At 46.3% G+C, this 14,096-nt stretch overlaps 2 protein-coding genes across 2 annotated transcripts in view; both read left to right on the top strand.

The window, feature by feature from the left end:
• Positions 1-12,890, top strand: part of LOC113435043 (uncharacterized) — a 72,856-nt gene extending 59,966 nt beyond the window's left edge. The window contains exons 3-7 of the mRNA XM_087922265.1: positions 4-99; positions 3,848-3,910; positions 4,707-4,848; positions 5,466-5,647; positions 6,859-12,890. Coding sequence (XP_087778391.1) covers positions 4-99; positions 3,848-3,910; positions 4,707-4,848; positions 5,466-5,647; positions 6,859-11,604 — 5,229 coding nt within the window. The 3' untranslated portion in view covers positions 11,605-12,890. The remainder of the gene's footprint in view (positions 1-3; positions 100-3,847; positions 3,911-4,706; positions 4,849-5,465; positions 5,648-6,858) is intronic.
• A 24-nt stretch (positions 12,891-12,914) lies between these two features.
• On the top strand, positions 12,915-13,834 carry LOC148128280 (uncharacterized). Its single transcript, XM_087932706.1, is given in 2 exon segments — positions 12,915-13,610; positions 13,613-13,834. Coding segments are annotated over 2 exon segments (918 nt in total).
• Positions 13,835-14,096: the final 262 nt, after the last annotated feature.

The following is a 14,096-nucleotide window of genomic DNA, read 5'->3' on the forward strand; positions in this document are numbered from 1 at the left end:
TAGATCAGTGAAGTGACAACTGAAAGTATAAGACCAAGGCCACAAGGATCTTCTCCAGTGTATGAATATTGTATAGAAGATGAATATTTTAACAAAAAGGTAAGACTCAAAATGAAAGAGTTCCTAGTATACGTTTTAGTTACGGCAACAAGCTGTAAGCCTTTGGAGCCATTGACAGAGTTATTATGCCTTCCTTAGCCCCTTAAAGTTAAACACAAAATTAATGTTGATTGGCTAAAGGGGCACCCATTTTTTCCCTGTATAATCTGTATAATCTTTTTGCCCTGTATAATCTGCAAGAGTATCCTGGGAAAAATGCTGTGCCATCACTTATTATCATTTGAATCTGATGCAATGATCTAGAAATGAAAAGGAAAACTGCAAGGTTGCTTAATGTAATGAAAAAATAGCTTTTTTTTTTTTAAGTAAATTTAGAACAGAGGTCTCCAAACTTGGCAACTTTAAGACTTGTGGACTTCAACTCCCAGAATTCTCCAGCCAGCATAGCTCTCTTTTTAAAGGAAAAATAATTCTTATCCAAAGTACACCAGTTTTTGTGGTCCAGCCACAGGGAAAGATAGAAGGTACTGAAACTCCCAGCTTTGAAAGTGAAAAGGCAGATGATTGCACTTATATATCAAATTCCCAACATGAGCAGGAATTAAGTAAACATTGTGTGTGCACTTGCACACAGATGCTGATGGTGCAATCACTCTTTGGGCGATTTACAATGTCAGCATTATTTGCATATTGCCCTCAACAATTTGGATCCTCATTTTACCAACTTCAGAAGGATGGAAGGCTGAGTCAATTTTGAGCCCCATCAAGATCGAACTCCAGGTTGTTGGCAGAGTTAGCCTGCAATATTGCATTCTAACCACTGCATCACCTGGGCTCAGTGGTGGGATTCAAATAATTTAACAACCAGTTCTCTGCTCTGACCAGCTTGGGGGGGATGTGGCTGGGGGGTGGTCATGTGACTGGGTGGGTGTGGCCAACTCACCATCATTCACGTCAAGGGGCACCTCACCTGGTCCCTCCCTTCCCAGTTCTCCAACCTCTGTGTGTGAGGGGGAGGCAGCAGTGGGGGCGGCTTCTGAGAAGCATGATCCCCACTCCCCAGTCAGCCAGCCAGTTCCACCTGACCTACTCCCAGAGTCTCACTGTTCTCCTCGCCCCTCCCCCTCAAGGGGCGGCAGGCTCTGTGGGACAACAGGCCTTTCATTTTTCTCATGGCATGGCATACGCTTGCCAGCTCTGCTTGTCTGCTTGCAAGCATCAATCTTCTCTGCTTCTCTTGGGATGCTGGTGCATTGCTTGTTGAGGCTAAGCAGGGAAGCTGCTGTCACGCAACTCCCCCTTGCTTCTTCGAGCGCAGAGCCAAGGCCGTGCATTTCCTCACTTGGCTGGCCACTGGCAAAGAACTGCGTGGCCACCAGCCACTCAATGCCCCATGCAGCATCACCCAGCCGCTGGTGGAGACGGAGCACCCAGCCCAGCTTAGGCTTGAGCTGGCTGGTTGGAGCAGCACTGTAGCCAAGGCCCCCGCCCTGCAGCTGAAGAAAGCACCATGTGAGAAGATCCTCATATTGGAATCTATGAACTAGCAGGTCAAAGCAGTAGAGTACGTGGTGCGGGGACCCATCATCCTGAAAGCAGGTGAGATCGAAAAGGAGCTGCGGAAGAGTATCAAAAGGCCTTTCAAGTAAGTCATCAAGGCCAACATTGGCGATTCGGGGTAACCACAACTTTAGTTGGGCCATTCAAGCTGCTACTGCAGGGCCAGCCGCCTGGTGCAAAACCTCGCGGTTTTTCTCCTCAGCGTCATCCTCCCTGCTCAAGCAGTGGCAGGGTCCGCAGGGATCATTTTTGCTCTGGTGCAGCAAACTCCAGAAGGCTGAATGAAGTTTTCAACTGAGCGAGGAAGCACTGTGGAGCCAGGCCCTTCACACCCACATCCAGCTTGCCGGAACAAGCGATGCATGGTGCCCACACCAGCCTCCTGAGAGAAGCAGAGAAGATCGCCACTTGCAAGCAGACAAGCAGAGGCAGCAAGCATACACTGTGCCTTGGGAAAAATGAGAGGCCCTGTTGTCCCGCAGAGCCTGCCACCGCTTGAGGGTAGGGAGATTCAGGGAGTAGGTCAGGTGGAGCTGGCTGACTGGGTAGTGGGGGAGATCATGCTGTTCAGAAGCCGCCCTGCCACTGCCAGAAGTTTGTGTGCCTTGGCAAGCACAGATTGCTCCCTCCCTCCCTCTCTTTCTCTCTCTCACACACACACATAAAAACAGGTTGGAGAGGTCTCTTGCTCTCTCTCTCCAAGTGCCCCATGTGCACACAGTCAGCCTATTTGAGGAAAGGCCACATACGGCTGGGCGCGCTTCCCAGCAGGAGGAGCAGAGTGCCACGGAGCCACTGCGGCTGCTGCTTGTTTATTGGGGTGGTCCTGGCCGTTAATGGGCAGCTTCATTTTTTTCCACCATGATTCTGCCGCTTGCCCCACCCACCACCAGCCAGATGCCCTCACTTTCCCCAAGCGTTGCTTTCCCTACCTGATTTTCAGCTCCATCACGTTTTTTGCTATTGTTTGCAGGAAAAGTTTGTGGGACTAAAAAAAAAAAAAAATCAATTGATTCCAATTTCGTGATTTTTTTTTTCTTTCGTGAGAAGTTGAAATAGATAGATATTTTTAACTGCCACAATGTTTTGTTTCCCTGCACACGATGGCAAGAAACGTGACGGAGAAATGTGATGGAGTTGAAAATTAAATAGGCAAAAAATGCTTGGGGAAAACAAGGGCATCTGGCCGGTGCTGGCAAACTCTTCTGCCCACAAAAACCTCATCTTTGACCACTGACACCAAAAGGCAGAGCAAGAGCTGCTGGGAAGAAGCCAGTAGGCCCTGGAGTCTGGAATACCCTTCCTCTCCCACCCCACCTTTCCCCACCTGCCATACTCTCAAATTACAGTGAAAGTGAGGGGCAGGAAGCCCTGCCATGCCTGGCGAGGGGGTGGGGAAAAGAGGCGGCAAAAGGAGCTCCATCTCGCTCCACGTCCCCCAATGAAAGGCAGCAGCAGCTCGGCTGCTTCTTCCCTGCCCTCTCTGGCGCTGGAAGCCAAATGTCAGCTACACATCCAGTCACCTATGCAGGTATCAGGTAGGCCTCAGCAAAGGCAGGCAAGTGGGATGGGCTGTGTGGGAGGCAGCTAAGGGAGGAAGACTCGCCAGGCAGAGATCAGCTGGGATGCAGAGGCTGCGGAGCAGCAGCAGCTATGCCACAAGCGTGAATGTAGGCATCGGTCAAGGTGGGCGGGGCAAGGTAAAGAGTGAGGGGTAATTTAACAATCGGTTCAGCTGAAGTGTTGCAAACCGGTTGAATCCCACCACTGCCTGGTTTTCTACATGATGTGCATTTGCACGCAAAGTTGCCAGCAGAGACTGATGGGCAAGAGAGCATAGTAAGTACATTTACATATAGGGCTGCTGGCCCAGAGAATGGTGAATGCATTGTATTTCGACTTCTACTGAAGTTGACTGGGGAAGCCATGAAGCATGATAGTCTATAAGGCTGGAGGAGCACAGCGAACGGTATTCTCTTAAACAAAAAGAGTGTACTCTTGTCATCAGTATAAGTCAGGAGTGTTGCCACAATAGGGGGCTATGACAGATTTGTTTAAGGCTAGCTTCGTGTAAATAACAGAACCTTTGCCCTACATGTTGATTGTAAGGCAGTTAATTGGAAAAAAAGGCAATTAACTATGTCAAGTCCTAGAAATATCTAAAGCCTGTTCATATATTTCCTGCTTTTGTGTGGTGGAGCATTAAAGTTTGCATGTTTATTTCCAGCTTCAGCAAGATATAGAGAACAGACAAAGAAGAGACTCCACCTTCAAAATGAGTGATTCACAGGTGAGATTAAGTACCTGTTAGGCTTCAGGTGTGACTTTCAATATAGGAAAGCACTGTGCTAGAATTCTTGAAAATCCTGGGTCTTGTGAATAAAATAAGTCTAATCTCTAAAAAACCTTGTTATCTATTTTATAATTTTGCTTGTCTTTTGGTGCCAGGAAATGTTTGTGGCTCTTTAGTAAATTTAATATGTGCTTTTTCTGGCAATGTAGTACAGTCAAGTACTACTATTCTGTTAATGACAGCGTGAGTGACATCATGATATAAATGAATTGAAGAATGAATTAATTTAGAGATGAGATTTAATAGCATACCTTTTGGGACAACTAGGAATCTATGGAAGTGACATTACAAACCGAAGTGGAATCTGGAGCAAGTGGATTCTCATTTAAAATTACTTGTCTTCCATTCCAAAAATACCAGAGAGATGTTTATATCTTCTAAAAAATCTTTATCTGCCTATCATGGATCATTAAGAAATATTAATACTTTCTTGTCAAATCCTACATTTTGACCTTGTGATATAGGCTTATTTACATTACTCATCCAGAAAGCTGGTAATAAATCTAAACTCTAAAAAACCTTGTTATCTATTTTATAATTTTGCTTGTCTTTTGGTGCCAGGAAATGTTTGTGGCTCTTTAGTAAATTTAATATGTGCTTTTTCTGGCAATGTAGTACAGTCAAGTACTACTATTTTGTTAATGACAGCATGAGTGACATCATGATATAAATGAATTGAAGAATGAATTAATTTAGAGATGAGATTTAATAGCATACCTTTTGGGACAACTAGGAATCTATGGAAGTGACATTACAAACCGAAGTGGAATCTGGAGCAAGTGGATTCAGTGTCGCTGGTGGGGGAGCCGAAGGCATATTTGTGAAGCAAGTGCTCAAGGAGTCCCCAGCATCAAACCTATTTAGTCTAAAAGAAGGTACAGTATTGCTTTTGTATTATATTTATATTTTCTCTTAAAACCATTAACTAAGAAAATGGTCTTATCTTTAAAGCATACATTAAAAAAGTAATAACCATACAGTACTTTTTTAAAAGTATGCATACCTATTGAACGATGAACAAGCTGCAGGGCAGGATAAAATCGTACATGTAGTTCTCGATTTACGACCAGATCAAAGTTATAATGGACTCCCAAAAAGGTACATATGACTTGGATTCGAAGGGCTGATGGTTGCCCTCCCCCCTCGGTCATGTGATTGCCTCTTGAGTGCTCAGCAACTGGCCTGTATTTATGGCCATTTGCAAAATCCTGCAATACCATGACTGCTTTTTGCCAACGGCAGTGTTCACTTTATGACTGCCATGTTCACTTAATGACCACAACAGAAAAGACTGTTGGGCATGGTCACTTGATGACCTGCTTAACAACCAGTATAATTTACAACCATAGTTCCAGGGTTAATTACACTTGTAAATTGAGGATAATCTGTATATACTTTTAAAAAGTGAATAAAAAGTGGTACACTTTGCAAATTTAGACAAGGAACTGTGGGGTTTATCTGATAGTCTGAAAGCCTTGTTTCTGTTTTCCAGGTGATCAGCTTTTGAGTGCCACAATCTTTTTTGATAATATCAAATATGAAGATGCACTTAAGATATTACAGTACTCTGAGCCATACAAAGTACAGTTCAATCTTAAAAGAAAACTTCTTGGGAAAGATGAGCTGGAAGCAGTACATTCTGCAACACAGTCCAAAAAGGAAAAATTAAGTCAGGTAATATATTGTTCTTGAATTATACTATAGATTAAGCTGTACATCGTGAAAATCTACCTGTTAGTGAAGTAATTTTAGGACTTTTAAAAGTTTCCCCACCCTACCCATGCCTATGGTACGCAGATCTGGTCAGCCTCTCATTATCCTGACCCAGGAGGATTCCTCAGGACAAAATCTCCCTCAGCCACAGTGGCTCCAGGTGACTATCTGGCATTTGAGAGGAGTATCCTGAGGAAGGATAAATTCTCCATGAAGGTGATACAGACGATTCAGGCCTCCAGGAGGCCATCAACTAACAGGATCTATGATTCGACCTGGAGAGCATTTTGTAGATGGTGCTCCAAAGGTCACATTGACCCCACCTTGGTATCAGTTCCACAGATGCTGGATTTCCTACAGGCTGGACAAGGGACTGTTCCCCTAACACCGTTTGCAGCAAAATGGCTGCTCTGTCCACGGTGCTAGCATGTGGGGCTCTGGAGTCCCTCGCTCAATACCCAATTGTGCGTGGTTTTATTAGAGGTGCAACTAAACTAAAACCTCCTATGGTACATAGGTATCCCACCTGGGACCTGCCCAAAGTACTACAGACCTTCACCTCTGTGCCTTTCAAGCTGCTGTGGACAGCCAGTCTGCACTTCCTAACCTTCAAGGTCACCTTCCTCGTGGCCATCACTTCGGCCAGATGAATCTCCGAATTGGCGGTCCTCTCAGTAGAAGAGGACCTTTGCATCTTTCACTTGAACAGGATGGTTCTATGGTTGGACCCCTCCTTTGTTCCCAGGGTGAATTCCTGGTTCCACAGGGCTCAGGAAATAATATTGCCAGACTTCTGCCCAGGCCTAACTCATGCCCTGGAGAAGAAATGTCATCCCTTGGACGTTAGGAGGGCCCTCCGCATATACATCAAGAGAACAGCTCCTCTTCGAAAAACAGAATCCCTGTTTGTGTCATTCCAACCATCTTCGATGGGCAACAGGGTGTCACCATAGGCCGGTGGATAAGGATGTGCATCGCCAAATCTTAGGAGCTTCAAGCTCTCCCATTACCCAGGGGAATACAGACCATTCAGCCAGAAGCACAGATATATATTTGGGGAGTTGATTATAGCATATTATAAACCTTGTAATTAAAAAACAAAATGATATAAATAATACTCCATATACAGTTTTTAAAAACAAACATATTCATTTCAGAATTTTTCTCTCCAGGGAATGGATACAATGGAAATATCTGAGAAGACAATCTCGGAGGAAGATAGAACAAACTTAATTGTAAAACAAAGAGTGGGAAGACAAAAAAGAACCAAAAAGGATAGACTCTCATGGCCAAAATTCCAGTCCATTAAGGGAAAGAAGATTTTGGGACATAGAAGATCTCGAAGTACATCAGATGCATATGAACATGGAATTCCAGATGTTTCTCCTACAAGCACAGATACAGAATCACAATTCCAGCCAGAAGAAATTCATGGAAAAATTAAAAAACAAAACCAAAAGAAACTAAAGTTTCCAGCTATTGGATTTAAGATGCACAAAAAACAAGAACCATATGAAATAAATCCATTCAAAGAATATGAGAATGATACTACAGTGCAACTCTCAGAGATAATGACAAGAGAGTATACTCCATTAGATGTAGACAGAAAACCAAAAGAAAAAGAGCCAAAAAGAGGTGTATCAGAAACAGTATTTCCACTACCACAACATACAAGAAAATACCCTGATGTTGAACTAACTATTACAAAATCCAAAGAAAAGAAATTAAAATCAAATTTAGAATTTACAAAACAAGAACCTACAGTTGCAACAACACAGATGAAAACAGCAGTTATTCAAGCAAAAGATATTACAGACTCTCAGATCAAAGTTTCACAAAATATTCCAAAAATGAGGAAGAAAAAGCAAAAAGATTCAAAAGTACAAACTGAAACCCAATATCAGAAAGAGGAAAAAGGAAAAGAACCAAATATTGCTAGCAAGTATGCATTACCACAAATTGAAAGTCCCAAAGTTGAGGTGGACATCAAAATACCTAAAACGGATTTATCCCTTCCCAAAGCTGACCGTAAGGCTACCAAACCTGAGCTTAAGATGGAAGAAATTACTGCTGACATAAACATCCCAGAATTGGACATAAAGTCAAAAGCACGTCAGGGAATTTTGGAATTGAAAACAACAGATCAAGAAACAAATATTACATCAGATGAAATTCCTGCAGATGGTTCAGCCATTACACTGGAAGATGACGAGAATAAGTTCAAAATGTTAAAATTACAAATGCCCAAGTTTGGGATATCACTTCCCAAGCAGAAAGTTATTCCACAGGGAGAACTCTCCATATCTTCCATGGAAGCGGACTTCCCCCAAACTGCACTGAAAACGGAACTCACAACTGCAGAGATTGAAGCTGACATTAAGTTGACAGGCGTGCAGATAGAGGCCCCCAGTCTGGATATGGAGATTGGAGAGAAGGGCAAAATCAAAATGCCTTCACTGAAGATGCCTAGTGTCAAAGTCGCCAAACTTAAAGCACCAGAAGTAAAAGACTCCTTGCCAAAGGTTGAGACTGACGTCACCCTTCCCAAAGGAAAAGTTGAAGTGTCTGAAGGTGAAGCGGCTGTAAAATTGCCAGAGGCTGAAGGCACCATCGACGGGGGAGGACTGAAGATGCACATGCCAAAGTTCAAGATGCCCAGTATGGGATTCTCCAAACCAGACATCAAAGGTCCCAAAGTCGACATCGATGTCACTATGCCTAAAGTGGACATTTCTCTCCCCGAAACTAAGCTCCAGGTGGAGAAGCCGGAGGTGAAGGGAGGAGATATTACCATTTCAGCCCCGGAAGTAAAGATTCCCACAGGATCAGCCAGCCTGGAACTGAAAGCTCCTGAAGTAGACGTAGAGGCTCCAACCGGAAAGGTTTCTTTGCAGGGCCCTGATGTGAAGCTGGAAAGCGGGGATAAGAAATTCCAAATGCCCAAGTTCCATATGCCCAAATTTGGAATTTCAGTGTCCAAAGGGAAAGGTATCCCGGAGGCAGAAATCAGTGTACCTTCTGTGGAAGCAGAGCTGCCCAAGACCGAACTGAAAGCAGAAGTGACCCTGCCCTCTGCAGAGTTTGAGACTGATGTTAAGCTTCCACATGTGGAGGTAGATGCCCCTAGCTTGGACGTGGAGATTGGAGATAAGGGCAAAATCAAAATGCCCGAAGTGAAGATGCCTAGCGTCAAGGTCCCCAAGCTCAAAGGGCCAGAAGTCGGGATCTCCTTGCCAAAGGTTGACACTGACATCACCCTTCCCAAAGGAAAAGTTGAAGTGTCTGAAGGTGAAGCGGCCGTAAAATTACCAGAGGCTGAAAGCACCATCGACGGAGGAGGACTGAAGATGCACATGCCAAAGTTCAAGATGCCCAGTATGGGATTCTCCAAACCAGACATCAAAGGTCCCAAAGTCGACATGGATGTCAGTATGCCTAAGGTGGATATTTCTCTCCCCGAAACTAAGCTCCAGGTTGAGAAGCCGGAGGTGAAGGGAGGAGATATTACCATTTCAGCCCCAGAAGTAAAGATTCCCACAGGATCAGCCAGCCTGGAACTGAAAGCTCCTGAAGTAGACGTAGAGGCTCCAACCGGAAAGGTTTCTTTGCAGGGCCCTGATGTGAAGCTGGAAAGCGGGGATAAGAAATTCCAAATGCCCAAGTTCCATATGCCCAAATTTGGAATTTCAGTGTCCAAAGGGAAAGGTATCCCGGAGGCAGAAATCAGTGTACCTTCTGTGGAAGCAGAGCTGCCCAAGACCGAACTGAAAGCAGAAGTGACCCTGCCCTCTGCAGAGTTTGAGACTGATGTTAAGCTTCCACACGTGGAGGTAGATGCCCCTAGCTTAGACGTGGAGATTGGAGATAAGGGCAAAATCAAAATGCCCGAAGTGAAGATGCCTAGCGTCAAGGTCCCCAAGCTCAAAGGGCCAGAAGTCGGGATCTCCTTGACAAAGGTTGACACTGACATCACCCTTCCCAAAGGAAAAGTTGAAGTGTCTGAAGGTGAAGCGGCCGTAAAATTGCCAGAGGCTGAAGGCACCATCGACGGGGGAGGACGGAAGATGCACATGCCAAAGTTCAAGATGCCCAGTATGGGATTCTCCAAACCAGACATCAAAGGTCCCAAAGTCGACATGGATGTCAGTATGCCTAAGGTGGACATTTCTCTTCCCGAAGCTAAGCTCCAGGTTGAGAAGCCGGAGGTGAAGGGAGGAGATATTACCATTTCAGCCCCAGAAGTAAAGATTCCCACAGGATCAGCCAGCCTGGAACTGAAAGCTCCTGAAGTAGACGTAGAGGCTCCAACCGGAAAGGTTTCTTTGCAGGGCCCTGATGTGAAGCTGGAAAGCGGGGATAAGAAATTCCAAATGCCCAAGTTCCATATGCCCAAATTTGGAATTTCAGTGTCCAAAGGGAAAGGTATCCCGGAGGCAGAAATCAGTGTACCTTCTGTGGAAGCAGAGCTGCCCAAGACCGAATTGAAAGCGGAAGTGACCCTGCCCTCTGCAGCGTTTGAGACTGATGTTAAGCTTCCACACGTGGAGGTAGATGCCCCTAGCTTGGACGTGGAGATTGGAGATAAGGGCAAAATCAAAATGCCCGAAGTGAAGATGCCTAGCGTCAAGGTCCCCAAGCTCAAAGGGCCAGAAGTCGGGATCTCCTTGCCAAAGGTTGAGACTGACATCACCCTTCCCAAAGGAAAAGTTGAAGTGTCTGAAGGTGCAGCGGCCGTAAAATTGCCAGAGGCTGAAGGCACCATCGACGGGGGAGGACTGAAGATGCACATGCCAAAGTTCAAGATGCCCAGTATGGGATTCTCCAAACCAGACATCAAAGGTCCCAAAGTCGACGTGGATGTCAGTATGCCTAAAGTGGACATTTCTCTTCCCGAAGCTAAGCTCCAGGTTGAGAAGCCGGAGGTGAAGGGAGGAGATATTACCATTTCAGCCCCAGAAGTAAAGATTCCCACAGGATCAGCCAGCCTGGAACTGAAAGCTCCTGAAGTAGACGTAGAGGCTCCAACCGGAAAGGTTTCTTTGCAGGGCCCTGATGTGAAGCTGGAAAGTGTGGATAAGAAATTCCAAATGCCCAAGTTCCATATGCCCAAATTTGGAATTTCAGTGCCCAAAGGGAAAGGTATCCCGGAGGCAGAAATCAGTGTACCTTCTGTGGAAGCAGAGCTGCCCAAGACCGAATTGAAAGCGGAAGTGACCCTGCCCTCTTCAGAGTTTGAGACTGATGTTAAGCTTCCACACGTGGAGGTAGATGCCCCTAGCTTGGACGTGGAGATTGGAGATAAGGGCAAAATCAAAATGCCCGAAGTGAAGATGCCTAGCGTCAAGGTCCCCAAGCTCAAAGGGCCAGAAGTAGGGATCTCCTTGCCAAAGGTTGAGACTGACGTCACCCTTCCCAAAGGAAAAGTTGAAGTGTCTGAAGGTGCACCGGCCGTAAAATTGCCAGAGGCTGAAGGCACCATCGACGGGGGAGGACTGAAGATGCACATGCCAAAGTTCAAGATGCCCAGTATGGGATTCTCCAAACCAGACATCAAAGGTCCCAAAGTCGACGTGGATGTCAGTATGCCTAAGGTGGACATTTCTCTTCCCGAAACTAAGCTCCAGGTTGAGAAGCCGGAGGTGAAGGGAGGAGATATTACCATTTCAGCCCCAGAAGTAAAGATTCCCACAGGATCAGCCAGCCTGGAACTGAAAGCTCCTGAAGTAGACGTAGAGGCTCCAACCGGAAAGGTTTCTTTGCAGGGCCCTGATGTGAAGCTGGAAAGTGGGATAAGAAATTCCAAATGCCCAAGTTCCATATGCCCAAATTTGGAATTTCAGTGTCCAAAGGGAAAGGTATCCCGGAGGCAGAAATCAGTGTACCTTCTGTGGAAGCAGAGCTGCCCAAGTCCGAATTGAAAGCGGAAGTGACCCTGCCCTCTGCAGAGTTTGAGACTGATGTTAAGCTTCCACACGTGGAGGTAGATGCCCCTAGCTTGGACGTGGAGATTGGAGATAAGGGCAAAATCAAAATGCCCGAAGTGAAGATGCCTAGCGTCAAGGTCCCCAAGCTCAAAGGGCCAGAAGTGGGGATCTCCTTGCCAAAGGTTGAGACTGACATCACCCTTCCCAAAGGAAAAGTTGAAGTGTCTGAAGGTGCAGCGGCCGTAAAATTGCCAGAGGCTGAAGGCACCATCGACGGGGGAGGACTGAAGATGCACATGCCAAAGTTCAAGATGCCCAGTATGGGATTCTCCAAACCAGACATCAAAGGTCCCAAAGTCGGCGTGGATGTCAGTATGCCTAAAGTGGACATTTCTCTTCCCGAAGCTAAGCTCCAGGTTGAGAAGCCGGAGGTGAAGGGAGGAGATATTACCATTTCAGCCCCAGAAGTAAAGATTCCCACAGGATCAGCCAGCCTGGAACTGAAAGCTCCTGAAGTAGACGTAGAGGCTCCAACCGGAAAGGTTTCTTTGCAGGGCCCTGATGTGAAGCTGGAAAGCGGGGATAAGAAATTCCAAATGCCCAAGTTCCATATGCCCAAATTTGGAATTTCAGTGTCGAAAGGGAAAGGTATCCCGGAGGCAGAAATCAGTGTACCTTCTGTGGAAGCAGAGCTGCCCAAGACCGAATTGAAAGCGGAAGTGACCCTGCCCTCTTCAGAGTTTGAGACTGATGTTAAGCTTCCACACGTGGAGGTAGATGCCCTAGCTTGGACGTGGAGATTGGAGATAAGGGCAAAATCAAATGCCCGAAGTGAAGATGCCTAGCGTCAAGGTCCCCAAGCTCAAAGGGCCAGAAGTAGGGATCTCCTTGCCAAAGGTTGAGACTGACATCACCCTTCCCAAAGGAAAAGTTGAAGTGTCTGAAGGTGCAGCGGCCGTAAATTGCCAGAGGCTGAAGGCACCATCGACGGGAGGACTGAAGATGCACATGCCAAAGTTCAAGATGCCCAGTATGGGATTCTCCAAACCAGACATCAAAGGTCCCAAAGTCGACGTGGATGTCAGTATGCCTAAAGTGGACATTTCTCTTCCCAAGCTAAGCTCCAGGTTGAGAAGCCGGAGGTGAAGGGAGGAGATATTACCATTTCAGCCCCAGAAGTAAAGATTCCCACAGGATCAGCCAGCCTGGAACTGAAAGCTCCTGAAGTAGACGAGAGGCTCCAACCGGAAAGGTTTCTTTGCAGGGCCCTGATGTGAAGCTGGAAAGGGGATAAGAAATTCCAAATGCCCAAGTTCCATATGCCCAAATTTGGAATTTCAGTGTCCAAAGGGAAAGGTATCCCGGAGGCAGAAATCAGTGTACCTTCTGTGGAAGCAGAGCTGCCCAAGACCGAACTGAAAGCAGAAGTGACCCTGCCCTCTGCAGAGTTTGAGACTGATGTTAAGCTTCCACATGTGGAGGTAGATGCCCCTAGCTTGGACGTGGAGATTGGAGATAAGGGCAAAATCAAAATGCCCGAAGTGAAGATGCCTAGCGTCAAGGTCCCCAAGCTCAAAGGGCCAGAAGTCGGGATCTCCTTGACAAAGGTTGAGACTGACATCACCCTTCCCAAAGGAAAAGTTGAAGTGTCTGAAGGTGCAGCGGCCGTAAAATTGCCAGAGGCTGAAGGCACCATCGACGGAGGAGGACTGAAGATGCACATGCCAAAGTTCAAGATGCCCAGTATGGGATTCTCCAAACCAGACATCAAAGGTCCCAAAGTCGACGTGGATGTCAGTATGCCTAAGGTGGACATTTCTCTTCCCAAAACTAAGCTCCAGGTTGAGAAGCCGGAGGTGAAGGGAGGAGATATTACCATTTCAGCCCCAGAAGTAAAGATTCCCACAGGATCAGCCAGCCTGGAACTGAAAGCTCCTGAAGTAGACGTAGAGGCTCCAACCGGAAAGGTTTCTTTGCAGGGCCCTGATGTGAAGCTGAAAGCGGGGATAAGAAATTCCAAATGCCCAAGTTCCATATGCCCAAATTTGGAATTTCAGTGTCCAAAGGGAAAGGTATCCCGGAGGCAGAAATCAGTGTACCTTCTGTGGAAGCAGAGCTGCCCAAGACAGAATTGAAAGCGGAAGTGACCCTGCCCTCTGCAGAGTTTGAGACTGATGTTAAGCTTCCACACGTGGAGGTAGATGCCCCTAGCTTGGACGTGTGAGATTGGAGATAAGGGCAAAATCAAATGCCCGAAGTGAAGATGCCTAGCGCCAAGGTCCCCAAGCTCAAAGGGCCAGAAGTCGGGATCTCCTTGCCAAAGGTTGAGACTGACATCACCCTTCCCAAAGGAAAAGTTGAAGTGTCTGAGTGCAGCGGCCGTAAATTGCCAGAGGCTGAAGGCACCATCGACGGGGAGGACTGAAGATGCACATGCCAAAGTTCAAGATGCCCAGTATGGGATTCTCCAAACCAGACATCAAAGG

The sequence above is a fragment of the Pseudonaja textilis genome, chromosome 1, assembly GCF_049901715.1.
Source record: "Pseudonaja textilis isolate UNSWEBS1 chromosome 1, rPseTex1.2, whole genome shotgun sequence".
In the NCBI taxonomy this organism is placed as follows: Eukaryota; Metazoa; Chordata; class Lepidosauria; order Squamata; family Elapidae; genus Pseudonaja; species Pseudonaja textilis.